The 27,286-nt window shown below is 42.1% G+C and overlaps 1 protein-coding gene across 3 annotated transcripts; it reads right to left on the bottom strand.

The window, feature by feature from the left end:
• On the bottom strand, positions 1 to 26,314 carry LOC117773301 (semaphorin-5B-like). Of its 3 annotated transcripts, XM_034605103.1 has the most exons (25): positions 26,177 to 26,274; positions 21,018 to 21,080; positions 14,113 to 14,301; positions 11,581 to 11,680; positions 11,292 to 11,337; positions 11,119 to 11,181; positions 10,892 to 10,990; positions 10,246 to 10,459; positions 9,876 to 10,161; positions 9,558 to 9,693; positions 8,935 to 9,142; positions 8,638 to 8,845; positions 7,602 to 7,719; positions 7,338 to 7,522; positions 6,896 to 7,039; positions 6,571 to 6,718; positions 5,297 to 5,522; positions 4,506 to 4,727; positions 4,248 to 4,418; positions 3,619 to 3,768; positions 3,427 to 3,462; positions 2,772 to 2,983; positions 2,549 to 2,657; positions 1,976 to 2,036; positions 1 to 1,902 (listed from the first exon to the last, which is right to left on the bottom strand). In XM_034605103.1, the coding sequence occupies exons 3-25, from the start codon at positions 14,255 to 14,257 to the stop codon at positions 1,896 to 1,898; spliced, it is 3,294 nt and encodes a 1,097-aa protein (XP_034460994.1). In that variant the 5' UTR covers positions 14,258 to 14,301; positions 21,018 to 21,080; positions 26,177 to 26,274; the 3' UTR covers positions 1 to 1,895. The 3 variants fall into 3 exon arrangements, with proteins under 3 accessions (XP_034460994.1, XP_034461013.1, XP_034461003.1); XM_034605122.1 differs by lacking the exon at positions 21,018 to 21,080 and having other exon boundaries at positions 1 to 1,904; positions 1,978 to 2,036; positions 14,113 to 14,303; positions 26,176 to 26,314; XM_034605112.1 differs by lacking the exon at positions 26,177 to 26,274 and having other exon boundaries at positions 1 to 1,904; positions 1,978 to 2,036; positions 21,018 to 21,180.
• Between the last annotated feature and the right edge of the window lie 972 nt (positions 26,315 to 27,286).

Below are 27,286 nucleotides of genomic sequence, written 5' to 3'. Positions count from 1 at the left end.
ACTGGCACCAAAACTGATTTATTCAACTTTTGATATTTCTTACAGTGTACATTATAAAAAATATAGAGTAACAAAAGTTCACAGTGTCCAAAAGGCAGTTTTTAGTCATATTCAGCAGAAGTGTTTTTGTTCGAGGGGATTCACCGACAAGTTGTGAGGATATATTGTGTCCAATGAGGATTCAGCTGTTAAGACCTTTAAATACAATACACAACTTAAAAAAAACAAAAAAAACAGGTTGTCTGTACACAAACATGTCGTATATTCCTCGGTGCATGCAGTTCCTTGTATGCAGGCACCCAAACGTGAACACACGTTGTCAGGGACGTTTGTTTCATGCTACATCAAACTGCAAACGGTGAAAAACACCTGCATTCATTTACATTTCAGAAACACAAGATACTGAATGTAATTATATACATTTCACAGCACAGGATCAACTTAAATATCAGCAATACTCTCATGGAACAGACCAGGAGCCGAGATGGTGACTGTCTGAACGTGTTGAAAAGGATTTAAAACCCATATAATGTAGATTCTCTTCTGAATTTAAAGTCAGATATTATCCTGGAGAAGTTTAGTTTGACAAGCTCAGCAAGATCCTGTCGAGTTCGTGAGTGTAGAGTCAGTGCAAGTCTTAAATCTAACATTTACATATTGTAGCTTTAGTAGTTGACTTTTTGGGGCTTTTTCTGCAGCACAACTTAAGCAAATTGTTTATTTTAAATATCTGTGATGTCTGAATAATGTCTTGCAAACTTAATTTGGTTATATTTATGGGGAAAAAATTGCCCAACAGGAACACTTATAGTTAATTAACTCCAGTTTTTTTTAGGCATGTATATTCAACATATACGAATATCAACATGTATAAAGAATGTTTCTTTTTGTTCGAGGCTCTCTCCAAAATTTGCTCTCTATTAAGTGAGAAAAACATAGTTATAGTCCATTAAAATAACTTTCACCTTGCTCTCCTTACATCAATCATCGATCTCAAAGTTCCATCACAGTTTTATATATTGTTACTTATGACAAAGTTACCTGTGTGTGGCTCGTTTAGGTTGTGTTCATGCTGTGGAATGTTCAAGTACGGCTGTGTTGTATTTGGTGATTGTTGAGAAATAACCTTAACGCATAAACATCCAGAAAACAGGGGTGAAACTGTCCCTGTGTGACGAATAAAATCCATCAAGTTGTTTCAGGACACAAATACATCTGTGGAAATAACAGAAAAGTCAGCAGGCGCCAGCGATGAAAACGTCCTCGTCAGTGTTTTCCACTGTGAACGCTGCAAAAACGTGAAAATTAAAGCAAATGAGGCAGAAATCTGCAAGTCTCCGTTAATTTCTTCTCTCCGTTCACTCACAGTGAAGATGAAGTGAGGGGATATTTTTGTTTCTCAGTCTTTGCTGAAGGCAGCCGACACTTTAACGAGCGACCAAGCTACCTGTAAAGTCCCTATACAGGATTAGTAAGTCCTCTGATCTCAGCTGACAATAACACATTAGCAGCAGATGAGTGTTGTCTCGGTCCAGAAGGAATCCAGCTACATGTAATGTGTGGAGCTTTGTTGAAGCCCTGGATCTTGGGGGGGGGTTTACCGAGCTTTCAAACTGTCCTGAGCACAAGTGGAGCACGTCAGGGGGGGTGAAGTGAGAGTTAGGTTTCAGTTGCAGGTGGTTGTTTAAATCAAACATGGCTCCTCCTTGAGTAGATGGAAGGGGCGCTGGTTATAAACTGTTATAGTCGATCATTGGGGTAATATGTCCATGTGCTTTCTCCCAGGGAGCGAAATGCAAACATCAATATCGATCTCATGCCTGTGCCTTAAGTACGGAGCTGCAGTCAATAACGCGCCTGGCAACACATTCAAAACTGCATCCTGTTGGTTTAAATCAAACACAAACTGAAGCGTAATAGAGAAGATTCATGGTTTCAGGGAAGATACGTGTTGTTACTGCTTTGAACGTCCGACCAGCTCATCAGGCGGTAGATTCTTCTACCAGTTACAGGTGGTTCACACAGGTTTTTGGCCTCTGAAAAAAGAAGTGAAAACACCTATCTCCGCTTAAAACCACAACTTGTTCTCTGTGTAAAGACCAAAGACTTTATATAAAGATGGACGACACGTCTCCACTTCCACCCACTGTTCAGAAATGAAACTTAAATCTAACATTCAGAAGAAGAAAGGTGTATTTCCCAAAATGTCAAACTACTCCTTTAACTCATTAACCATTGATTTACAGTGTTGTGTTCTGAATTAGCTCATACTGTCAGATTTCTGCTTTCACCTTCACACACTGAGAAGGAGTTTCATCTGAATTTCTAAATTTAAACGACTCCCTGCTAAAGAAATAGTACCTGTGTACAGTGATGTCTGTGGATCACACAGACTTACAGAAGTATTTAAGATCTCTGGAACCTGATGATGATGATTTTGGTGTTGACTTCCGGACTTTGAAATCCTTCAGGCTGCTGAAGAGGGTTGTTTTCTCTCAGCTGTGCATGTAGGTCCTGCAGGGGGAGTCTGGATGGAAGTCGTACTTGCCCAGACTGGGAGGATAGTAGGTGGTGGCGAACATGTTGCTGGAGGCCAGCGGGGAGGGGAAGTGGTTGCACGTCTCGTCATTCACGTGGAGATTGTTCTTGTTTAGTGTCTACGGAGTAGAGACAAAGATAATTCTTGTCAGAAATGTCACCTGACGATAGAAAACAATCACTTTGTCATTTGGTCTTTCTCTCTTTAATCTGAGGAAACATACGAGTGGTACCTTAAACTCCATGGGGATGTACTTCTCATTCTTTGGCGTGCTGTTGTCCTGCTTGTTGTAGGTGAGGTGGTTGGGCGTGCTGGGATGGATCACCGCTGACTCTGCTGACGGCCGGTTCAGGGAGTGGTGGTACGTGTAGGCCAGCGCTGAGAGTAACGCTGCTGCAAAGAAACTAGCTGAGCCCACAGCAAGCAGCTGGAACAAGGTGAAGGCTGGAGGCGCAGGGGAGAGAGCAAAGGATGAGATTAGAGATAATGCAAAACCATGAAGAAGAAAACCTGAGCTGAGGCAAGCGGGTGGAAAAGAATGACTTCAAACTGGAAGTTGATGTTGCTCCTGGCTGCAATGAAACTTTATCAAAAGTCCAGTCCCATGCCACATTGGCCCAAGGCTGCAAACAAAACTCAATATACTACAAAGTGTGTGGTGCACGGGTAAAAAAAAAAAAACTTTGTGACCTTGCAACAATAACTAGGTGTTGCTACATGTTCAGAGGCTTCAAAGAAACAGAGGTGATATTGATTCACTTTGGATTCAACAGGAGAGCGAAGGTATAGCACCTGACAGAGAGCGCGCGCGCACACAGACAGACAGACAGACAGACAGACAGACAGACAGACAAGTCTCAGAGAGCTCATGGAAAGATGCCACTCACTTCCACAGCTGTGGTCGTCCTGTCCGGGTAGAACGACTGGAGAAAGAGAAATAAAACACAAATCAATGTAGTGAAGTTTAATCTTTAAAGCGCTAAAATATCAGAAGAGACAAACAATGTCAACAGAATCCCCATTAATTTGTACTTTTAACTTGTGTGAATGGCAAAAAAAAAATACAAACAGGCTTTTACCTGGCACCTCATGCGGCCGACACGGCCTGGACTGGGTGACGTTGCCCTGGCAGAGTCCGGCCTCAGCCACCACGTCCTCACTGCAGCGACGATTGCGATGCTGCAGACCCTCCTCGTCGCACTCCCCCCACTCTGTCCACTCGCCCCAACCTGATGACCGAAAGAGAAGAGAAGACACAGTGAAAACGAGACGTAGACAAAAGGGCACAAGAACAAATCGTTGGGTTCTAAAGTTCACAGTTGATGTCAATGTCTCTTCTTTTATTTAAAAGTCCAAATAAATGTCCACGTTTGGATCAGTTGTAAATTCGGAGGATAATTACATTTTTTTTCTGTTTAATTTCTATCTTTTAGCCGATGCATTCTGGGATACGCTCCAACGACCCCGCTGTTTGTCTTCTCAACACAAATATTGATTCACTTGCTGTGTGGAGATTTCCCATCAGCATCCATACAAACAACATTATTCAATCTTGGCAGACAGGCTGAATCTATCGAGTGTATTTATGGTGTGACAGTTATATTAAATGACATTAAACTCTGTATAGAAGTTTTTAAAACAGTTAGAAAGTGGAAATATGACTAAAAAGGGAAAAAAATTGCAAAAGCCTTTACATATATTTTCATACCTTCACAAGTATGTGTGTTGCAGAGAGCCTCTTCAGTGTGCAGGCCTATACAGATGTCCCCTCCGTTAGCAGGTGGCGGGCTGCTGCACTGCCGAGTCCGCTGGTAGTGTCCACCTCCACAGCTGGACGAGCACTGGGACCAGGAGGACCAGCAAGACCAAGCTCCACTCACTGGTACATGCACATACAGTAAACTTTATTAATACTATTAACATTTTCTGCATTTTTGCAACTACGCTGCCAAAATGCTCCAGCTACCTGGGCAGGGCTGAGTGTTGCAGTCCTGATACTCCACCGGGGATCCCACACAGGAGCTCGGGTTGGTCCTGCCCTCTGCCGTCGAGCACATACGTTTGCGGGTTCGGAAGCCTCTGGAACACTGCTGTGAACAAGCGGACCACGTTTCCCAGGATCCCCAGCGGGCATCTTGGGGCTGGGACAGAGTGCGGCCAGTGGTCTTCACCAAGTCTTCAACCAGAGCTGGAACACATTTTTTTTGAACATTTTAACTCAGCAGACAAAAACCCTTATAAACAATATAAAAAAATGAAGTAGTAATTCTTCAGACACAAATAGGCAGCTACAATCTAGTTGTGTTAACTCAGAATTCAAGAGGAGAAACACCTGTCGTGTCTCTGAGGAGCGGAGGAAACATCATCGATCCTCGTTGGAACAGATCAATGATGTTTCAGCAATCTGCTGATGGCTGACACGGTTTCACAGATACAGTAAATTAGACTTTGGACCTGACTTGGCAGCTCCACTAAAATCAAACCTAGAAAGTTACTCCCAGGTACGTGATCCCCAAGTTATGTTGGCATCAAACATGGACTGTAAATAAAGATGGACGACATGACCTCCCATGTCCCATTGAAGCCCAAGCTGGAATATACCTCATATGTCACTGCCTTCTTTCAACCAAGACGTCATTTGAAGAAACACTAATCACTGCACCATGTGTTCCTCCATGGTAACAATCATGTTGCCATGGTACCTGACACGTGTCACTACTCTGCAGAGAGAAGGAAGAGACTTGTTCAGATACTCACAGTCAGTCTGACAGGCTCCAGACCCGTCACTGGGACAGAACCGGGTCTCCGCCTTCTTCTTGCCTAGCTGCAGCTGGTGCGGGTCGGGCAGCAGAGCCCGGCAGGTGTACCTGAACCTCTGCTCCTGCCGGGACCCATTCTGACTGACATTCACCGGCATCCAGGGAGTCCAGGGGGTGTTGCGGCGGACCTCAGGGCAAGCCTCCAGGTTACAGACCTTAAACTCCTGGAGTGGATGAGGCAGACATTGCTGAGCCACAGACTGTAGCTAATGCTTTATTTACTTTATCTGCCGACACCATACGTCCTAATGTTTCCTATAATTCATTATGAACAGCTTGTAGAAACAGTGCTGCATTAATACATCCTGCTAAACAACAGGGATACTGCAGTTTTTACTGGAGCGAGTTTATTATGCAGCCAATTACTGTGTTGAATGGGACCATTTAACAAAGCTGCATCCTGCTGAACACATAAAATGATGCTTCACAGTCACTTCTTATGGAGTGGGTTCATCAGTGATGAGTCAGATGGGGCAACTCTTAATGGATGGTTGCAGGAATATGACAATAAAAAGCTTCCATTTTATATAAGCTGGCCTGCGTCCACAGCTCAAACCACAGGTACCCAAGGTTAACAGCATGTGCCTGATATTAAAAATGTTTCTGCCCCGCAAGCAGAAGAGTGTCAGATCACTTTCTTTTCTGTTACTTGAAAGATTAATTTAATTACTTTTCAATGAAGTTTCATGTTTTTAATTTTTATATTAGTTTGCACATAAAAACTACTATACCGATTTTCCTCGGCTCTTAGATGGGACATGAGCCAAGAGAGATCCATTACATTTTGGTGCAGGTCTGGACAAAGGGGACGGAGCCACGATTGTTTTTCCACTTTCTTTTTTTCCGCTCTACTGAGTGCCACTCTGCATTAGCTTATTACTATGGGAGCACTGCAATGTGAAGGTTGAACCTTTAAGATTCTATTCCTGACATTTTCTTCCTTCTCATGCCGCCATCAGGTCAGACTGCAAACTTTGTGGCGTGCACAGGTGGTAGCTTCCAAGATTTGCAATTAGCAGCATTTTTAAGTGTGAAGCATCATAGACCTTTTGTGGAGCAAGCAAATTCTACTCATTTGTTTCTACTTGTACAATTTATATAAATATAAATGTAGTATCCACAGCAGATTGTCTACTTTTGCAAATGAATTCATCAATAATCTGGATTGGTTTTACTTTCACCACAAACCCTGACTTTTCAGCACTGCAGTACCGTGGCACATCCAGGACACGTGTTTCCATTGTCACAGGTTCTGGTCCTGGAGTGGACCCCACCTCCACATTCGGCACTGCAGTGAGCCCAGGGGCTCCACGCTGTCCACGCCACTGGCAGGGGACATGGCCTTTTCTCATTGCACAGCCTGGAAACAGAAAATTAAAGCATGCTGATGTCTTCCTGGTTTTATCTGAGCTTCAAAGTATATGTCAAATCTCATAACTCTAGCTTAGCTAAATTTGTGCCTAGACTGCATCACTGATGTGGTGATATTTTAACACTTAACCAAGCCATGCAGTAAAGATGGCCGCTACATCCTCACCTCTCCTCTCGACCCTGGCCGACGCAGATTCGACCACCGTGGCGAGGCGAGGGGTTGTTGCAGGAGCGCTGCCTCACTTCGAAGCCGATGCCGCAGCTGCTGCTGCACTGGCCCCATGAAGACCAGGGAGTCCAGCCGCCATTCCTGAGGAACAGGAAACATAAATACCATATATATATATATATATATATATATATATGTGTATAAAATAGCATATATTAGCAATTGAATAGCAATCAAAATATTCAACTAATTCAACTACAAGGGCGACATAATTGTCTTTTTTCCACTTATTTATTACTCTCTTTAGCTAAAATTACTGTAAATAAAACCCCTAAAATTAAATAAAATAAAAGGGTTAAATAAAATGTTGTAATATTAGGTTGTATTAATATATAATATTTTGAGATTTATTAGTATAATATATCATAAAGACATGTACCTGGAACAGTTTGCCACCTGAATGGTGGGACCCTTGCATTCGACGCCGCCACATCGGGCCACCGGTCCGTCACATGAGCGGGACCGACATGCGCAGCTGCTGATGGAGCCCTCGCCGTCATCGTGGTTACAAGGCTGCCACGGTGCCCAGGGACCGAAAGCGCCATCCTGCGTTAAGTTCCTCACCTCCAGAAAAACATTTTCAACATATTCTACCTTTTATACAGTACAGAACATTACACAGGTGTGTGTGTGTGTGTCTTACTGGGCACTCTGTGATGTTTTGGATCCACTGGTTCATGTTGGAGCTCTCCTCGATGGTGGTGCAACGCTTCTGTTTGAGATCCCAGCCGCAGTAAGGATCCCTGGCTTCCATGCAGGAGCTAACAAGAGATCAGACATTTAGTTGAAGAAGCTGAAGAATAATCGAGAATCCCTGCTACAAATTTTTTGATTTAAAACTCGTCTGCCTACAATCAGCAGCTGTCTAATGATTCTGAGATTATCAAAGAACTTCTATTGTGTTAATACCGAGGAACTACTGTACAGCACATCATAAAATATTTTGCAAGGTTGTCAGCATATTCTAGTTGTGCGTTTACTGTCAACAAATTCACTAATAGCCTACTTGTGTAATTTCTGCTCTGGGGCAAGCCAAAATATGGAGTGACATTTCAAAAGCAGTTTCTTTACAGGGGAAAATAAAATGGGCTCTTAACATAATCATCTTTGTCAGCGTTAACTGTGAGCCGTGCAGACTCAGAGACCAACACGTGTTTGTCTCTTTAATGGTACTGAGCTAATTAATGTTTTTTTTCTCAAGTTGACTAAGTACATTTTCACACTAAAATTCATACATAAAGACTCACAGATTTGAAGTGCAACATTTACTAAATGATTTGCTGCAGATTGTGGATTTCCATATGGTTTAACTTAAAAAAAATACATATTATATAATCTGTTATAGACACTGAGTCACATCTATACTATACTGAACCAGTACGGCTCCTCAGGTCCTCTGATCTATCAGCTGTTCCAACGTGCACCATGCTCCAAGCCTCTGAAACAGTCTTCCTGAGGACCTGAGAGCAGCCAAACTTTGGTTGCCCATCTTCTGATTAAGTTTGGTTTATAGGCATTATTTTAGTGTATCTATGTTCTAAACTTTATTCACTTTTACTGGTCTATTAATGGATTTTTAGACCATTTTATTGACTTTTTTCCTCCTATTTAATTTATATCACTAACCCGTATGAAAGGTACAAATAAAGTTTGATTGATTTCATGCTTGAGGTCTGTACCGTTCGTTTGGATAGTTGGAGCATCGCTCTAATGGGATCTTCACCAATCTGTCATCGAGTCCCACAAACAAGGACCTGTCACTCTGGAGAATTTTCAGGCTCTTGATTGGCCGGATTTGTCCGTCAGGGAGGATCCGGAGCTCCTCCAGGTAGCAGCCTTGAAGGCTTCTGTTGGTTGTGGAGAGAACCTTCAGGATGGTGCCATACTCTGACAAGATGGACAAAGAAAAAAGTTCTGTTATTTAACTTTTGATTTTAAAATCAGTAGTGTAACTTCTACCAAAGTGGAATCCTCACCAGTGCCGATGTACATGACATGGAAGAGCGTGTCCCGGCCCTGCACGATGTCCACTACCAGCTTGGAGAAGCGCAGGTTGTCCTGGGTGAGCAGCGGGTTGATGGTGATCGGCTGCACCACGTCGTTCATCAGGAAGAGTCGCTGGGCGTCCTGGAGGTTGCGCTCCGTCAGGTTCCCCCCGGGGCCTCCCTCCTCCAGAGTGCCACACTGAGGAGTGAAGAAGGGAGGATCAGTGTTTGAGGAAGAGACTGTTGTGACTAAGAAGAGCATGTGTTGGGTCTCAGGGACTTTCTCTAACCATAATATCTTTCTGTAGTGAAATCTGTATATTATGTACATATCACAATGTTATTTATGTAATTTCTATCATATTTTATTGCTTATATGATATTGCAATTTAAAGTGTCCTTGCAGTTCACATTGGATAGCATTTTGAAAAGTGGCCAAGCACTTGTTGAGAAGAGTTTTCTTCATACTGTCCTGTACTAACAAATTGGGTGTGCGTTCACACAGAGATGAATTATTGTCCCCTTGGAGGTAAGGCTGCAACAGTCTCACATCTATTAACACCATGTCTGTCAGACATGTCCACTGGATCCAGTCTTTTCGAAATGTGAGTTACCTGAAAATTGGGTATGGGGTTTGGGGTAGAGAGCCAGGCAGTGCGGGGGTTCTCCTGGTAGCGGAAAGGTCCGTTGAACGCGAGAGTGATGGCGCTGAGATTGAAGGCACAGACGGCTGAAGCTGATATGCTGTTCCTGGAGGACGGGGGGTGTTATCATGGTCAGATCGCAGTAATTCAACACGAAAGAAAATATGGAAAGCAAAAGTGGAGGCTTGAGGAAAATGACAAACCTTGACAAGTAAGACTCTAACATAAAAAAAAAATCACTGACATTCCCCTTTAATGATGCCATCAATGACTATAACTATCACTCACACATTAGTGGTGAAGATGCCGTAGATCAGGTCCTGCTCTGGTAAGTAAAAGGTGCTCTGCAGCTCGTGGTAGTAAAAGGGAATTTCTCCTGAGCGCGAGCAGTTGAGTCGGGCCTTCATGAAGGTCGTCCAGGTGTCCTCCAACAGGAAACGACCGCCCATGTCGTTCTTGCAGACCCGCGCCACGCGAGAGAACACCATCTTGCCACAGTCGTTTTCCACTGCCGTTTCTCTCAGGAAGAAGTAGGCAAAGCGACCGATCTCATAAACAGACACAAAATGAGGCTCTGAATGAGAAAAGAGAAATATATATGATGTTCACAAACAGACACATGAGGCTGTAAACAAATCTGGTTGGTGCTTTTTTTTACCGTTAAGCCACTTGGAGTTGTACTGGGCGCTGCGCAGCGGCGGCATGTTCCCCAGGCTCCTGTAGATAACTGGGTCACGTCCCGAGAAGTCGATCACTGTAGCGGCATACAGCTCGCCCTTCTCCGTTACCATGGCGGTGGAGTTGTGGCGCGGGTCGTAGGGACATCGGGCAACACCGTTCACCGTGTCCAACACCTCACTGATGTTGTCAATCTGAGAGAAGGACAGACAGGAGGATGGAAACAGCTGAAGTCTTTACAGGAAATGTATTTTTCTGGTTTTTAGACTGCGTTCAACCTCCCATCCAATTCAATGGATGGACATTCAATCAAAACTTTCAATTAATTTGCAAGGACATTGATTTAATATTGACCTTCTACCATTTTCCAAATGCACAAATATATCACTTATATGACGCAAAAAACACTTAATCATTATCTTCCTTTGCAAAGACCTACTTCCTTTTCAGGGCTAAAACGGTCAGCCATTTAATTGATTATTTGATCATAAGAAAAATAACAGTTTTTATGGTCAAACAAAAACATTTTCTGAACTAGTTTTGTTAATTTCCAAAAAATAATTCTAATGTTTGGAGGATCCTGGTAACTTGCTTTGTGACATCTCATGATAAACTCTTGTACCAACCTGCCTGCTCATACACACGGGGGCAAAAGCGTTGGTCCCACACGTGAACAGCGTCCTCCCACTGATCAACAGAACCCGGAGGTAGTTCTGACATTCCTCCTGCAGACAAATGCATCTCTGTTTCATGAGAAAGAACTGACCCTCTATCGTTCATTAAACTTGAACAACAGAGTAAACATAAACTGAGTGTGACCCATTTCCTCTGTGTGATACAAACTGCACCCTACCTCAGATTTGCCCTTGCTCTGACATGAGCGCTTTGTATCGTCACTGGGTGCCCATTCTGCCGCCTGTGGAAGAAACAAAATATATAGTACTGTATAATCATGTAGATTTAAACATTGTACATTAAATTCGTTTTATATAATAATAAAGAAGCCTTTATCTCAGCTGGTGTCACCTGTATGAGGGAGGTGTTGCTCAAACTCAGCTTGAAGATAAAGTTTCTGAAAAAGAAAATAAGAAATAAGCAGCAGAGACACACAGAGGTTGAGTTTGATAGACTGGTTATGATTCTGAATCTCGCTCTTTGAGTATTGAGCTTATTTAGTTTCTTGTAGTGTTGTCATTAATATGATCCACATGTTTAAGTTTCCCATTTCCTCCCCTGATCTCATCCTATAAACCTGATGATTTACATTTACTTTATCACATTGCACACTTGTGATGGTTATTTGCTTATTTGTTACCTCGCTCCCACAATGAGCTGGTTTCTGCTCAGGTCCAGAGCCAGCTGGGAGAAATCCTTCACTCCTGGATGGGAGAACTCCGACATCCACGGCGTCAACACTGGATGAAGAGTGAGAGGTGGAGGGGGAGTAAAGGGTTAATGGTCGCAGGACAAGTTAAATAGAAGTAGGAGGGGTGAAAAAAGGCAAGAAATAAAAAGGGAGAAAGACATTATGAAAGATGAACAATGACGGGCGGAAAAAGATTAATGAGAGGACAGACAAAAGGCAGGAGAATAAGAGGAGGAGAAAGAAGTGGGAGGAGCAGGATAATGGGCAAGAACAGGAGGAAGACAAGGAGCAAATCAGAAGAATGAAGAGGAAGCGGGAGGAGGAGAATAAGGAAGAAGGGGAAGAAATAAGTTGTCCATTATTTTGCATGGGAATCCCTCTTCACCAAATGATACCTGTCTCACAGTCTTCAATTACTCCCTCAGTGTTTTTACTGATGTGTCAATTAATCAGTCAGAAAGTGACACCAGAACGAGGCCGAGTCCCAGGGTTCAACACACCACGTTTTAAAAATTCAGGGGTAGAATAAGAGGTTGAAGTTTTGGCAGGTGAATGATTGAATACATATATCCATTGGGGTTTCCTTTTCTGCTCGTGTAGCAGTTGAGGAAAATGAACGTGGGTCTGAGGTTTGTGTTTGGATGTAAACCACATGTCGCATTCTAGCTGCTTCAGTAAGATCTGCACCCCTGCAATGTTTCCAATTTAAACTGACATGAAGTCAATAAAATAAGATTATTTTACTTACAATAACTGTTGAAATAACTTTTTCTACCTTATGACTTTATTTACTATGTTAATTGTCATTCTAGATAAAATCAAATAAATCGAATCGACCACAGCAGGATACAGCTCAGCAGAACTGAACATTAAACACTGCTTCTGCTGCCTCACCTAAATTCCTCCCATTTGAAGGGGCCTGTGGGGGGACGAATGTATCCAAAACAATAACAGCACAGTTTGCCAGACGAGCAATTTGAGCTGAATGGAAACGGACATTCAGTCAAAATAACATAAAGGGCCCAGTTGTTAAACAGCTGGCTGTATTAATTAAATCTAAACTTGTACGTCTGATAAATGCACAGATGTACAAATAAGTGTGAGGCTTGATGCACAAGGAGAATACAGAACCTGAATCTAATCATCTCTGAATGAAAGTTAATCCTCATTGGTTGCAATACTTATTTCTTATTAATCTCAGATAATATGTTGTAAGATTTATTAAGACTGTGAGCAAACAGAGATAAAACTGACCTTTCACTCTTGTACTCAGCTCCACTTTTAACGACGGTACCGCATGAATACAAACCATCACCTGAGCAACTGTGATTTTCAGAGGGAGCTATTAAATCCAAATTGCTTTTGTGCATTTCCCTGAGCACATTATGACCTGTGTCCATGCAGACACTCGCAGACACTCTGCTCGGCATGAAAAGTGAGTCTTTCTAACAGCGGCCGTGTCCCGAGGCTTCGCTCTTTGACCCCTGTGGTTAACTACACAGAATTAGAAACACACTCATTTGAAAGAAAAAGCCAGAGTATGAAAACAGTCTGAGGGGAAACTGAGGATAGATGTGAACTGTTCGATCAGTCAAAGCTTCAAACCTTCCAGGAGCGAGATGTGGAAATGGCCCTGATGATGTGTTGTTTCATCCACTGCTTGTTTCGCTGCAATCTCTGTCCATTCTTTGTACTTCTTGCTTCTTGTTTAACATCACTAAGCTCCCGTCTCATTCAGATCTCCCTCCCTGAACCTCATGTGTTTCACGTTGCCTCATCAGCCCTAATATGTCACCTTTATCTTATTTCACTGCTTCCCTTAGCCTAGTGAGTTTCCAAGCTGTGTTTCCCCTGTACCAGTTCTCATTAGTTTCCTAGAGTCCAGCGTTCCAGCCTTTTTTCCCCAGTGGCCGCCTCAAATTTATTTTATTTTCTGGTGACATTACCCACCTGACCTGGAACTTCACCTTGTGTCCAAAGGTGCGTTAATACAAGAATAACATGATTTCTTCAGTCAAAACACAAAGAGCAGAGTGGAAACTGATTTTGAATCGAGATAAACCAACAAAAACTGCAGGACTTTTATATCAACGTCATGAACATTCTCATGGTTGAACCTTATTAGTCTGAGGGAAGCTCATTCTTATAGCATATCTAATGAACCTGCCTCTGTGTTCAGCTTTCAAAAGAGTTCATTAGTATTTGGACTTTTTAGGACTTTGTTAATTACCTGCCCCGTGTTTAATTAGTTTCACCTGTGTCTAATTAACGTGGTGGGTTTAGTCTCTGTGGTTCTGTTTAGTCCCAGTTTGCATTCTGCTGTTTCCCAGTGTTTCTTCTTCAGTTATTTACCCAGTCATGTTTTTTGACAACAATATGACATCTCTCCCTGACTGTTCACTCTACTTGTAAGTCAAATTAAAGACTAAGTTCTTCATTTCCCTCCCTCTCTCTACAGATAACTGGTGTTGATGTACTCACTTTGGTAGGAGACAACAGGATGCTCCTTTCTGCTGCAGTCTGCGAGTTTGATGTGAGGCTGCTGGGACAGACAGACGGACGAGCAGATGAGCAGCACAAGGCCACAGGGGGAGAGGGCCCACACCCCCCACCCTGACGTCAGCATGGCTACAACCACACCCAGTCTTCAATCAGGTCCTCAGGAAACACCTGTTGTAAGAGAGGAGCACATGAGCACAGAGAATCAAACAAATCAAAGGGTTAAAGCATCACACTGTGCACTTTACTAAAATTAAAATTATGCATCATGTTTCCCGCCCTTCCCTGTTCTCTGTCAGCCTGTCCATCCATTTCAAATTAGTTTTGCCAGTCCTGCGGCTCAACGGCCCCTCTGCCGCTGCTGGGTGTCCAGCCCCTCGGTGTCAGCAGGAGTCGGTCACGGCTGATTCACCTCAAAAGGACCGGGCCGCAAAATCTTTCTAATGCCGACTGAGACCGAGGGTGCCGTCTGCAGAGGCTCTTCATGACTGAGGAGAGCCATTGAGAGACGAGGCTGGGCCCAGTGCCAAACACGGGCGGTGAACTTTGAACTGCGAGCCACATGAGGAGCCTTTGTGTCAACATCAAAATCCATTTACGTACATGAAGTCTGCTCAAAGATAATTGTCTGATGGTGATGTGCACGTGGTTTTAGCAAAGGCCCATTCAAAAATTGTCTGGGGACTTAGCAGGTATCTACAATGTATTGCAGATCAACCAAACCAAGAGTTTTTTAATCATGTAAACAGACAATATTAAATGAATTACTTGCTATTAGACGTTGTCTGAGTGCATTTTGTATTTTGCTGGTTGTGATTGGCTTTTCTTCTGCTCTATCACCCACCTCCATTTCTTTCTCCTTCTCTTATTTTCCTTTCCTACATCAGTTCATGATCTTGAAGAACCAGTGAAAGCAATCTGAGCAATGGGAATTTCATTCAGTGTTATCAAATAACTCAAACTGTCAGGAGTAAAATCTCGCTGACAAATACAAATGTTGCTCATTTCTCACCGCAGCATATTGACACACAGGCCAAAAGCACTTCTTCAGTTTTACTGTTACAGCCGTTTACACAGGAGAGCATTTATTTTTAGCATGAGATACACAAAGCAGGGGATGACACTCCTGATCCCAGCATGGTCTTTTTTCAAGGGGAAGACACTCATCGTAAGAGCACCCTTAAAAGGTTGTAGGCAAACCAAAGGTGGTTGTTTTAACTCTAACATGATGGAGAACAGACATTCAAGCTGCTTTCAGACATGCACTGAAGTCATTGTAATGATAAAAGTTGTAGACAAAGCTGTTTTAAATCTCTATAACTGGGGAGAAAACATGTTAGAGAACAGGGAGTGGGACTAGTGCTCATGTTTGATTATAAAGCTGTTGGAGTTTGAAAGAAAAACTGTTAAATTGCAGCTGAGGTCTGAAGAGAAATGGTCTTAGAGAAGAGAGATTGATGCAGACTTCTGGTTCTAAATTTGTCCGAATTGGAAGATGAAGTAGTTCTTAAAGGCTTAGTATTCTTCACGACAGTTCAGCAGCTCCCTCTTTCTGTCAGTTTGCTTGCGTGTGCTGTGTGCTCTGCAGAATAGAAGTGTTGAATGTCTGTTTGTGGAGGGGAGGCAGAGGTTTTTCAACCTGCTGGGTCCGACATTGCTGCTTAATGAAGCGATGGGAACAGAGGCTCCGCCGCTGGCCTCACTTTTGTTATGTGGCCGTGCTCTTCTCGCCGTGCAAAGGCCGAACAGTGAGAGGCCTAATGTTCAGGGATTTATCTCTTCAGGACAATGAGAAGCAGCGGCAGCGGATGTCAGTCAGAGTCTGCAGAGACAGTAGGGAAATGTACAGATGCAGATTCTTAACAAGTCGCCATAACTACATGGCAACATCGGTTGTTCTGTCACTAATTTGGTTAAGTTTAGTCAACTAAAACTACTAAGTTAAGATGAGAGAAAGTTTGTAGTTATGGTTAAAAGCAAATAACACTGTGTCAATAAGAGACTTCTTAATCAATAAAATACATCATGTGTTATCTGATAAGAATTCGGGAAAGGTTTTCAGTGCTTGACGAGATCAGGATCAACCGAAACACGATCTGCTGCCAGATGCAAACAGGGAGGAAAGCGGCCTTGACTGAACCGTAGGAAGTGAAAGTGGCAAACATTCAAGCCTCGCTGTGTTTTCCTGGAGCCCGGAGCGTGTCAGAGCATTCATCCATTCATTCGCTGGTGTAGCTGCCTGTGTCGGAAAAACACCATAAAGCTCGAACAACCTGTGAAGAGATTAGAAATACAGAGTCTGCGATTCATGTGACCGGTCTGTGGGAGGGAAACTCGCAGGAACACGGAGCGAACATGTGACCCCCACACGGAGATGAACACTGCCAGGATTTAAACCTCTGAGCCTGAGAGTCTAATGGCTTCACTGTATCAACACACCAACACATGACAGGTGTATACATTACAGCTCTGTTTGCCTCGTGTTTTCTCTCCATAACTTACAGCATGTGTCCGCCTGTGACTCCTCGCTCAAGCGCCTTCAGCCTTCACCGCGCTCAGAGGAAACACAGACTCTGCATAACTACGAGGCTAATGTTTTTACTGAAGGGTTTAACACTGTCGGAGATAAACAAAGCTGCTCCAGAGTAAAATCAAACCACTGTTGCCAAAGTAAAACTAGGAGGAGATTAGGTTTTTGCCCCTGTCCGTGTGTTTGTTTGTCAGCTTGTGTACACAAATACCACCGAAAGGATTTCCAAACTTGGTGGAAGGATGGAAAATGAGCCAAGAAGTAATCCATCAAATTTTGGCATGTTTTGGAACAAAGGGGTGTATACAGGAATATTTTGAGCACTTTCTTTAACGTTGTGAGACAGGATTTTTTTTGACGTTTTTATTTATTTCCAAGTCAACAAGTCATGGATCTTGATTAAAAAATCTGGCATATTTAGGAAACTGATATTAATAAGTCTGTGAAATTTGGTGCAGCTTGATTGAAATAAGGGGAAGTGGGTCTTTAACTTTGGTGTTAAGAAAAAACTCCAAAAAACAAAATCTCCTGCTTTTTTCTCTCTGCAAGCTTCCTCCAAAGACATTGCATCTTTTTCCACCAACTCACAATACACCTAATCGTCACAAACACCACTCACACACCCCACCCTTTAAAAAGCAGGGAATCTCGAGCTTTAAAAGCATGTATACAAAATCAAAGCAACACTGAACTTGTCTTGTTTCAGGAACTTTCTATTCAAGCTCTCCTGGCTTTGTCTTTAGAAAACTGAAGGAGTAGAACATTTCAGTCTTTTCAGGAACCACAGAGACGGCCCTCCCGCGGTGTGTGTCACTCGGATGCCTTCAGCCCACGGCTTATCTATGAATGAGTTGATTTGATGAAGGGGAGAGTAAGGCATGGATGAACCTCTTTAGGATGAGCGGGACGACACTGTAAAGGTGCTATTTCTTTTCAGGATGAGTAAATCCTCCTCGGTTATACCTCACAAAACATTTACTGTCCCCCTCGCGATCAAATGCAGTTCCACCAGGATTATAGAGGCGACAAAATGAGCATGCTGTGACACTGGGTGCACATCTCAGGCGAGCTTCATTCAAATCCAGACAAATCCTCTTTACCGAGGTAATATGACAAGGAAATTAATTACAAGCAATTATTTCTTCATTCAGAAGCCCTGTAATTTGTTCCTCCGTGACATGAGAAAGAAAAGGAGGGAGTCCAGTATCTGACCTTTGTAGACGTCTCTCTTGTCTAAACTCTCATTAAAAGAAACAGAGAACCCCCCTCCCAGCATCTCCCCACAACCGAAAACCTGCAAACTTTAAATTCCTCCTTAAATAAGAAAAGGCTCACAAAACAGCAGCTAGAATGAAAAGTAAATTCTCTGAGAGTTGCTCTCGCTTGACGGTAACTGATCCCTCACCTATGAAAAAGTATTAATCAGCAATGAAGTCAGTTCATGGAGATTTGTTAGTTGTAGCAAATGGACACTGAGAGGGCATCCAGAGTCTCTCCATCAAAATATTCAGAGAGGACCATTTCCGAGGCCGTATTCTCAGCTCCTTCCTACCGGGGTGAATGGCCTCTCTGTGCAACCTGCCAACTATCTGCCAATGGCCGCTCTCTTTTACAAGTGAATAGACTGAGTTTAGCCACAGTTAAAAAGACACACTAACGTGCCATGGCCGCGCCACAATGGCTGCTCGGGTAATTTGCCAAACCTAATGATGCCGGTTTGGCCCCGGCGAGAGGAGGTAGAGAGCAGGAATCCTAAAGAGGCACACAGCTGCACCGGTCCGTCTCTTCCTATCTCCCTCTCTGTCTCCCTCTGTTCTCTTATCATCGACTCCAATTTCTTTTGCTTTCTCGAATAAATGACACAAGGAGGGTGTATTAACAAATGCATACCTGCTGCATTCTCTTCAACTGCTCTGTCAGGATCACTAGCCCACGTCCTCCCTCAGTAGAGGTGAAATAAAATGACTGGTTGGCCGACCCATTCTCCACATCACGAATATCACACTAATATCAAATAAAAGATGAAGGAAAAGATGCACAAGCAAACAGCATCCACAAACAGAAAGAGACCTGCAGTCTCAAATTCTAAGAGTTAAGTTTATTTACCATATGAGATTATTAACTTGCCTTTCACACACGTTTCCATCATTTCAGTCTGATTTGTACCAGTTGTACCTATGTGTAATGTGAAAGACACGGTAGTATGGTCTTCGGCATCTGTAGGGTCTTTTTGCATCAACTTCCCTGAAGCATACAGTAACCTTCCACTAAGTTTCGTGGTAATCTGTCCAGTAGTTTTCGCATAATCTCTAATGAACAAACAAACAAAAACATAACCTTGGCAGAGGTAATTAATGCTGAAGTTGCTCTGTCTGCTGAATGTGTAAACAGGTATTGGTTTGCTAACATGAAAGCAATATTATATGTATGTAATAGTCAAATGGTAGGGTTTCATAGCTTGTTTGGTTTAAGACGGTTGTCACAAGGTGGTTGGATGCAAAGAAAAAGTCCCAACGTAAAAGCTGCATGTAACTAGAATTTTAATCTTTGCCAAGTATGGTTATCAAGAGTTGAGGCACTATGCAGATATGGTTTTTTCAAAGTGCAACCACCAGTTGACTGCACATAGACAAGAAGTGATAATTCATTTAAGAGGATTGAGAGCCACAAACAGTAAATATATTAATCACACCACAAACTGCCGCCTCAAAAATGATTATACAGATTATTTTCTACATTTCTTCACATGCTCAGACACCTGAAGGCAAACAACGGTATTCAGGCATCAACAACCTTTAAGAAAAAAGATCCCAGACCATTTTTAAACGGAGGTTAAGATCTCCACCATAGACTGTAAATAAAAGGTGGACGATGCATCACCACTTCTGTCCAGAAATGAAGCCAAATTATCCTGGATACAAACACTGCCATGTTGCACTTTGGGAGCCAGAGGCTGCACAGCAGCAATCAAGGGATGGAGCTGCGGTTTCGAGGTCCGGCTGACACACCTGCTAAACCAATCTTGAGTCAGTCCCAGCTGTCAATCATGACGTGTCAGCCAATTATATAGCATCAAATAACTAATGAAACCAAACCTTGTATTTAATGTGTACATGGAGGAGGCAGGAGGTGATCGAGACGCTTTAGCTTCACTTATGGGGAGCGGTCATGTCGTCCATTTTTATATACAGTCTACGGTCTCCACCTGTTATCATCATCATGTGATATAATAATTATAATATAAACAAACACCATTATAAAAATGTTCAATCATCCACACCTTCAGGAGCTGCTGCAAATGGATGCAAAATATTCAAATTATCATTTTGTGCATGTGATTTAAATGGTTATTGGCACAATAAAACAAATGTATTTTTATTCTATTCTCTGTATGGGAGTAGTTTGTTTTACATTTGGAAAGCCAAGCTTTCCTTTAAGTTATTCTTAAATATACTATAACTACATGTTGTGCATGGACATATTGTACCAGGCATGGCTGTGGTAAACGTGACATACTATCATGCAAACTAAGACTGTCTCTAGTCTTTGAATCTCTTGTGTGACTAAAGGTCTTAGTATTTTAATGAGTAATTCATTACATCTAATTGATGCTGCTGTCAGAGGGAAGGATCTCAACTCTGGTTACAGAAGAGAGCAGCATGTTTGTAAAGATCCCTGTGGTGCCAGGGATTATTTTCCAGTCATGACTAATAGCACATTCCATAAATATTCCCTTACAAACTAATCAACTAAAGATATGAGTTTATTAATCATGTAATCAGGTATGATCGCTGTTGCCAGTAGTAGCAGCAGTTACATGTTTCTAGATGTTGCTTCTTGTCAAAAATATTCATCCGTATCCCAAGAGTATAGTCAGTACAACCTGTGTCTCTTGCTTGACAAAGAACTGCTCATCAAACAAGACACATTCAGACATAATGTCAGAATCCAGACTGATGTTATTGATTCATTGGGGGTCTTTTCCTCTGTCTGCCCTCCCCTTTCCAATTTCAGCAGTCATGCCTCAGAACAAAGAAAATATCCGCCACACATTACCTGAGCCCCCCCTGAGTGTGAGCACATGTCTATCCACGCAGCTGCAGCCTCCGAAGTCGGAGACTGAGTGATATATACGCTGAGGATGGGAGTGAAATGAGGGGGGAGAGGGGAGAGGTGAAGGGTCATATTATTGATCATAAGAAATGAGCCTGCGGAGAGGAAACAGAATAACTGCCAGGCGAATTGGACACAAAGACCGAAAAGGACGGCACAAAAGAATAAGTAATTGCACTGAAAGAACCCACCTCCCCATGGGAGACGTGCATGCACACAGAAATATACAGGAGAATAAACTTACTTGTTCACCATCACCCAACTGCTCCGAGAGACTCACACACGGGCGGCACGGATCCCGACGCTTCACATGGTGAGAGAGAAGGGAAGAAAGGACGAGGTATGAAAAACAAGGGAGGGAGAAGTTGTTTCACATCGACACACAGTGGCACGCTGACCAGAGTGTGTGCAGAGAGGTGGAAGGGGAGTAAAGCAGGAGGGGGGAGCAAAGCATTCCTGTTTGTGTAGAACAAACTGTTAACTCTCTGAATGGAGAGGGGACGTCTGCCCGCTGTGAGAGTGTGTATTGTTATGCTTGAAAGATCCAGTTTGAGATTTTGTCTCAATAAAAAAAGGTCAGATTAAGGTGGTAATCAGCTCAATCGTTTAAATCAGTGTTTTGTTCTTATATAGTGAATATTGTGGTGTTTTTGCACTGCATTTACCACAGATCACTTGTCAACAGGTCAAAACTTGAACATATAACTTAAAGCAGCCTCAAGATGAGTTTGATGGTTCACTGACTTGGAATAGAGAGAATGTTTCCTCTTTCATTCCCACTCCTCAGCCTGAACGTGCTCGATGTAACTTTGGTGACCAGGTACCATCTCCTGTGAGAAGTTTGTAATTGACTGATGATCACAGCTTCAATTTAATTGTCAGAATCAGGTCCAGCAAGTTCAAGAGTGATGCTGAACTGTAGATCAGTTAAAAAGAGGTAGAAGTCATTAAAAAACAGCGTTTATCGCCAATATTCAGCAGAAAACTTTGAAAATATAAAGGATTCTAAACAGATTTTGGTGTATTTCAACAGGTGGAAGCACAGGGGGTAGAATGCAACGATCTAATGACAAAACCAAAGAAAAGTAAGACTAATAAATGTAGGATTTTGTAGCTAAAACCAAGACATATGTAAAAAGACAACTATGAATCTAAAGAAATTCCATCAACTTATGAAAGCGTCTTTATGTCCAAGTTACTGAGATGCTGAGGACCGTTAGACAACGTCCTCAAACTGACTAAATGAGTGGGTAAAGACGGACAAGAGCGAGACTGTTCTGGTGTAAAGTTTTAAATCATTCTGATACAAACTGAGCCTTGGTGTTGGTCGAACACAGCTGCAGTGGCATCAGCGTGCAAATGAATCAGGAGACGAGAGTCAATAGCAAACGACATTAGCTCAGGCAAACATTCCGTTTGCTTAAACAGTGAAATCCAGTCTGACCTCCCGACACACCACCAGAGACAGAAAGAGTAAACATGGGGCATTGATAACTAAATGTAAAGTAAAGTTAGTGTGATAGAGGACATTCCACCTTAATACAATGTAACATTATTGTTTTAATGGGACTGCAGCATCTTTCAAGCTGGAAAGATTTAATGTGACATTATCAACAAATTCACACCAAAGCTGCCACCACCACTGCAGATGAAAATCTACCTGACGCGACTGACGCACAGCAAACGGCAACGAATAATCGTGTTGTTGTTTCATTGAAGAACTGCAATATTTTACAGCAAATAAAAGATGCGTTGCCACTCTTAAAATTAAATGACTTTTCTGCCTCTTTAAAAAGAGTCTTCAACAGTCTGTCTGAATTAATATGATATATGATGATAATGATGTCTTTCCAGTGTGGACAAGGGAAATTTAATTTCTGACCAGTGCTGTTTGACAGGAAAGTTAAAAAGACCAAACTCTTTATGAAAATGACCGGAAAGCACAAAATGCAAAGAGTTTTCAAATTAACCCAGTCTTGTATGGATGAACTCTGAGTCAAATCCATTGTCTGTGTCAACAAGCAGGAGGTACGACGTGTCTTTGTGCTGTTGACAGAGACACCAGTCAGATGTGGCTGTAGAAGTGCTGCCAATCTGAGAAGACGAAGGGCTGACCTCCTATTCGGGAATTAATAGCACCAATTAATCATATCCACTGAGAAACGACAGGATCGTTTAGCTTCCCCTGTGCCCAGCAGAGCATAAGAGAAAAATAACACTTTCCAGCCTCATCCCCAACCATTACAGAGCGGGATATTCATCTCTCGCGGCCTCAGCCTTACCACAGCGAAGAGAACCAAACCCCCCTGAGAGGATGAATGGCTCGCTCCTGTGCAAACTTCAGGATGACCTCCTCTGGCTCTGTTTTTACAACCCTCCTGTCACTGCTGAGGCTGAAAGATTACAGGCACAGAGAGATGCAGGGGAGAGAGCGGAGGAAAAAGCCAAAGCAGGACCATTGAAAGATGGCCACCTTTGGAAACAACGAGGACAGTGGACTTCAGGGGGGGGGGGGGGGGGGGGGCTAAAAGAACGCCAGCAAGCTCGTAACTAAAACAAGTGAATATGATAACTTCTGCGTCACTGTGTATGACTCAGAAAGTGTCTCAGGATTTCTTTAGAGTGGCTGGAGTGTCTCTAAGGCTGGCTTTTGCTTTTCAAATTTTGCCCATTGTATGCCCAAGCATCTAACTACTATCTTACTATCAGAGAACGTTCCCATCTGATAGGCTTGGAAAAAACAATAATATGATGTCACATGATTATTTCAAATGAGTTTTCCTTGTACGTCTAATCTGTTCATCCAGTAATTGTTTCAGCTTTTGTTGAATATCAGTTAATCTCCAGTGACTTCCATTAATCCATGACCAGCTGCAGAAGGAGGCGTACAGTGGTTTCCCAACATCTCTTAACCCCCAAACCAGCGCCCGAACCCCCCCTCATCCCCACCCCCCGCGTCACAGGCCCTCAATGGCTGCCTTGTCCGGCACATAGCGCTCCTCTGTGAAAACCGGCCTGTGTGTCACAAAGAAATATTGACTTTTTAATACTTCAAACATTCGGCTCGCTCCTTTTTAAAACAAGCCCCGGCTGTGTGTTGGTTTTTTAAAGCCCTGCAGTTGCCGAGGTTTACCTTTCTACAGGAGTAATAAAAGACTTGCGCTGAGGAGACTCTCTCACACACACACACACACACACACACACACACACACACACACACACACACACACACACACACACACACACACACACACACACACACACACACACACACACACACACACACACACACACACACACACACACACACACACACACACACGTAGAGAATAGAGAAAAAGCCTTGTCCAAATACTTTTGAGGAATCATAAGCATGTAGATTAAATGATATCTTTGCCTATCTTAACGTAGGTGCAGGACTAGCCTATAAAGCCTTAGAGAAAAGGACTGGAGGGCGCTAGCCAGGCACTATTACAGTAAAAAAAGAAATGTATATATTTTGAGTAAAACAGCTCCAGACAAGTTTTATTTATTTTCCATATCTTGTTTATTTACCTGTGTAGAAATAGATATGTAAAAGTGAGAGATTGTGGTTTCAGGTGCAGCCTTTTCCTTAACCTTTGAGCTATTTCTTGACCAACTACCAATAGGTGCCATGACCGCGACTGCCACTCACTTGTGAATTAAAGATTGCAAGTTGAAATCGGAAGACTTTGGCTTTCTGAGTTTTCCGGGAAAAACATTAAGTTCTAACAACTTCCCCTGAATAAATAAAGGCTGAGCACACACACACACGGAGCGTCTTCTGTGAGTTCTAGGCTACGTGAGCAGAGAAAACATTAACGCCCAGCCGCTTGTCCATCACCCCCCATCAGCACTAAACTCGCCCTTTCTCTCCTCATCCATCTTTCTCTCCTTTTTCACTTCAGCCTGACCTCATGTGAGACTGCGGAGGTTTGTGGGTAACACATTCAAACGTCCAACTTCATGATTTAACACCACTTCCATTTAGGGCTTATATATTAGCAGCAGTGAGTCCTCGTATGTATAGTGGACGACTGGGAGCAGCTCTGTTTCCACTCAGCTGACATTTAGAATGTGGCAGAAAATAAAACTAGAATGGCAATCAACAGTCCCCTTAAAACCATACTCATAAATATCAGTCCACTAAATATGCCTGTTTTTTTTCCATCAAGATTCGTGCATTACTCTCTGAGAAATAATAATAAAAAAATCCTAGATCCACACCAAAATTGAATGAGTTACTTTCTGAACCTATTAAAGCCAAAACAAAAGATAAGCATGAAAACTGAACATCATTGGGCCAAAATAACTTCATACTCAAACACAACATGTTAGGCTAATGATTATTAAGCTTTGCTAGCACCTGTATTATTGTCCACTTCAGGAACACACGCTCCAGCCATGCTTTGCCATTGGGTTGCAACTCAGCACCACACAGTGGTCACATTTGATAGTTTTCCTGTATTTAGATCTACATAATTCTTTTCCAGATTCATATAAGGTCACTGTGACCTTTGACCTTTGACTGACCACGTTGTGAATAAATCATAAAATAATTTACAACAAAAAACATTGTACCGAAGTTAAAGTACAAATAAATCCATACAAAGAAACTCAAGTAAAAGTAAAATTAGCACAAGAACCTGAATATTTATGTATGCACTGTTCGACTACACAGGAGTACATGCAGCAGGTGTAAATACCTTGTAAAAAAAAGTAGTGGAGTAGAAAGTACAGATATTTTCTGACAGATGTAACGCAGTAAAAGTACAGTAATGGTACAGATAAATGAAAAGTTGATCTAAATACAGTGACTAAGTAAATGTATTTAGTTACATCCCACCTGTGGTTACTGGAGTTATTTAGGGATGACGTAAATATTAGCTACAGGAGAATATGAGCCTGATGAAGTTTTGTTAAACACACTTTCCAGCTTTCATTTATATTTGTTAATATTCAAGTGACTGCTGAGGACTAATGTCTCTGATTTAATGTGCAACGTTATTGTATTTATTCATTTATTTACTGAGAAACTCGTTAACTCTGTGAATTAAACATTAGCATCGATGACAGAAGCTACATGTCACTTTAGCGCACTGGCAACTTCATGAATTAGTGTCTTTCATTATATTTTCTTCATTTTACAGTTGATATTTCGTAAAGTGGCGCCGAATAAAAGATTGGACACGAACACATGATCGTTTAATAGTTTTGAGTTTAAATCTGCTTCACCAGAAGCTCGGCACCGACAAAACTTTGACTTTTGAATGGAGTTCGGTGATGTTTCTTCCCATGTCGATAAAATAGGACATTAAGACGGTTAATGTGTCATGTTTTAAGAAGAGTGGATGCAGCGGAATGAAAGTGGAGCTTACCTTTTTTCACCGTGGACTCATCTCGGGGTCCTGGCCGGGTTTAACGATGTGGTTTCGGGGACAGAGACGGAGCAGCCGCCCTCTGGTCCTCAGGTCCGGAGCTGCTGCAGCCTCCTGACCGGTGACAAGCTGCAGCTTTTAACTCCGACCAGCGGGGGCGCTGTGAACCATATGGCCCCACACTTGGGACCACATACAACTTTTCAACTTTGTTTTTACTTTTTAACAATTTCAAAATGTACAAACAACATCTACTATATGTAGAATTAAAGATTGAACTTATTTTCCTTCCCACCTCAAACATACTGGAGTTAAATTCTTGTTTTGTCTTGTTTTCGGGTTCATTTCTTGATTCACTGTTTATCATGTGTGTCCACCCCATGTGTTAAAAGTGTGTAATAGCTATTTTTTACACACAAGTGGTGTCATTTGCGTTTGATAGTGTTGGGCTGGATTCATTGAGAAAAAACTAAATCACTCCAGCAGAAATTAAACAACGCTTTGCTTCCACCTAGTGGGGAACTTTGCATTTGTAAGATGGCCCAAATGTTTCCAACGTTGTCACATCTGTCAGGACTTTATTTACTCATAGTAAACATCACATAAAGTTGCTTCAATTGAAACAAGTAAATACAACAGGATTATTTCAAACAAAACGTATTACATTCACCTAATTAAAAAAAAGAGACTCCCTAGTATCTTTATACTCAATACAGTATTTGTACATCTCAGATAGATATACAAATAGATGAAAAATGAAATATAGATAATGTATTGATCCTGAGAGAAATGTAGGCATCTATCTTATTATATTGCATTCTAACAACACAAGCCCATGTTTCATGTGTGGAAGGGGTTTAAAACATGCAGAATTTATTGTGCGTGCTATACAAGGTGTAGAAAATATAAGTGAACACAAAACAACTTTAGTAAGGTACCTGAGTACTTGTAAAGTTACTTATTCTGTGGCCCCATTTTTGTTATTATATATAATCATACTATAGATAAAATAAAATAAAATGACTATGAATGAGGCAAAATAATTTGTGACAGCTAATCTTATATTTTTAAATATTATAAAATTGACAATGTAATGGAAAGTATGTCAACATTG

Source organism: Hippoglossus hippoglossus, chromosome 2, assembly GCF_009819705.1.
Source record: "Hippoglossus hippoglossus isolate fHipHip1 chromosome 2, fHipHip1.pri, whole genome shotgun sequence".
In the NCBI taxonomy this organism is placed as follows: Eukaryota; Metazoa; Chordata; class Actinopteri; order Pleuronectiformes; family Pleuronectidae; genus Hippoglossus; species Hippoglossus hippoglossus.
This window is presented reverse-complemented; position numbering and strand designations above follow the sequence as displayed.

Excerpts from the sequence above, each read along its gene's own strand:
- LOC117773301 (XM_034605122.1), bottom strand. The coding sequence starts at position 14,257 with ATGCTGACGTCAGGGTGGGGGGTGTGGGCCCTCTCCCCCTGTGGCCTT. Across the intron at positions 7,720-8,637 it reads TCCAACTATCCAAACGAACG|CTCCTGCATGGAAGCCAGGG; the intron begins GTACAGACCTCA and ends ATCTCTTGTTAG. Across the intron at positions 3,463-3,618 it reads TCGGCCGCATGAGGTGCCAG|TCGTTCTACCCGGACAGGAC; the intron begins GTAAAAGCCTGT and ends CTCTTTCTCCAG.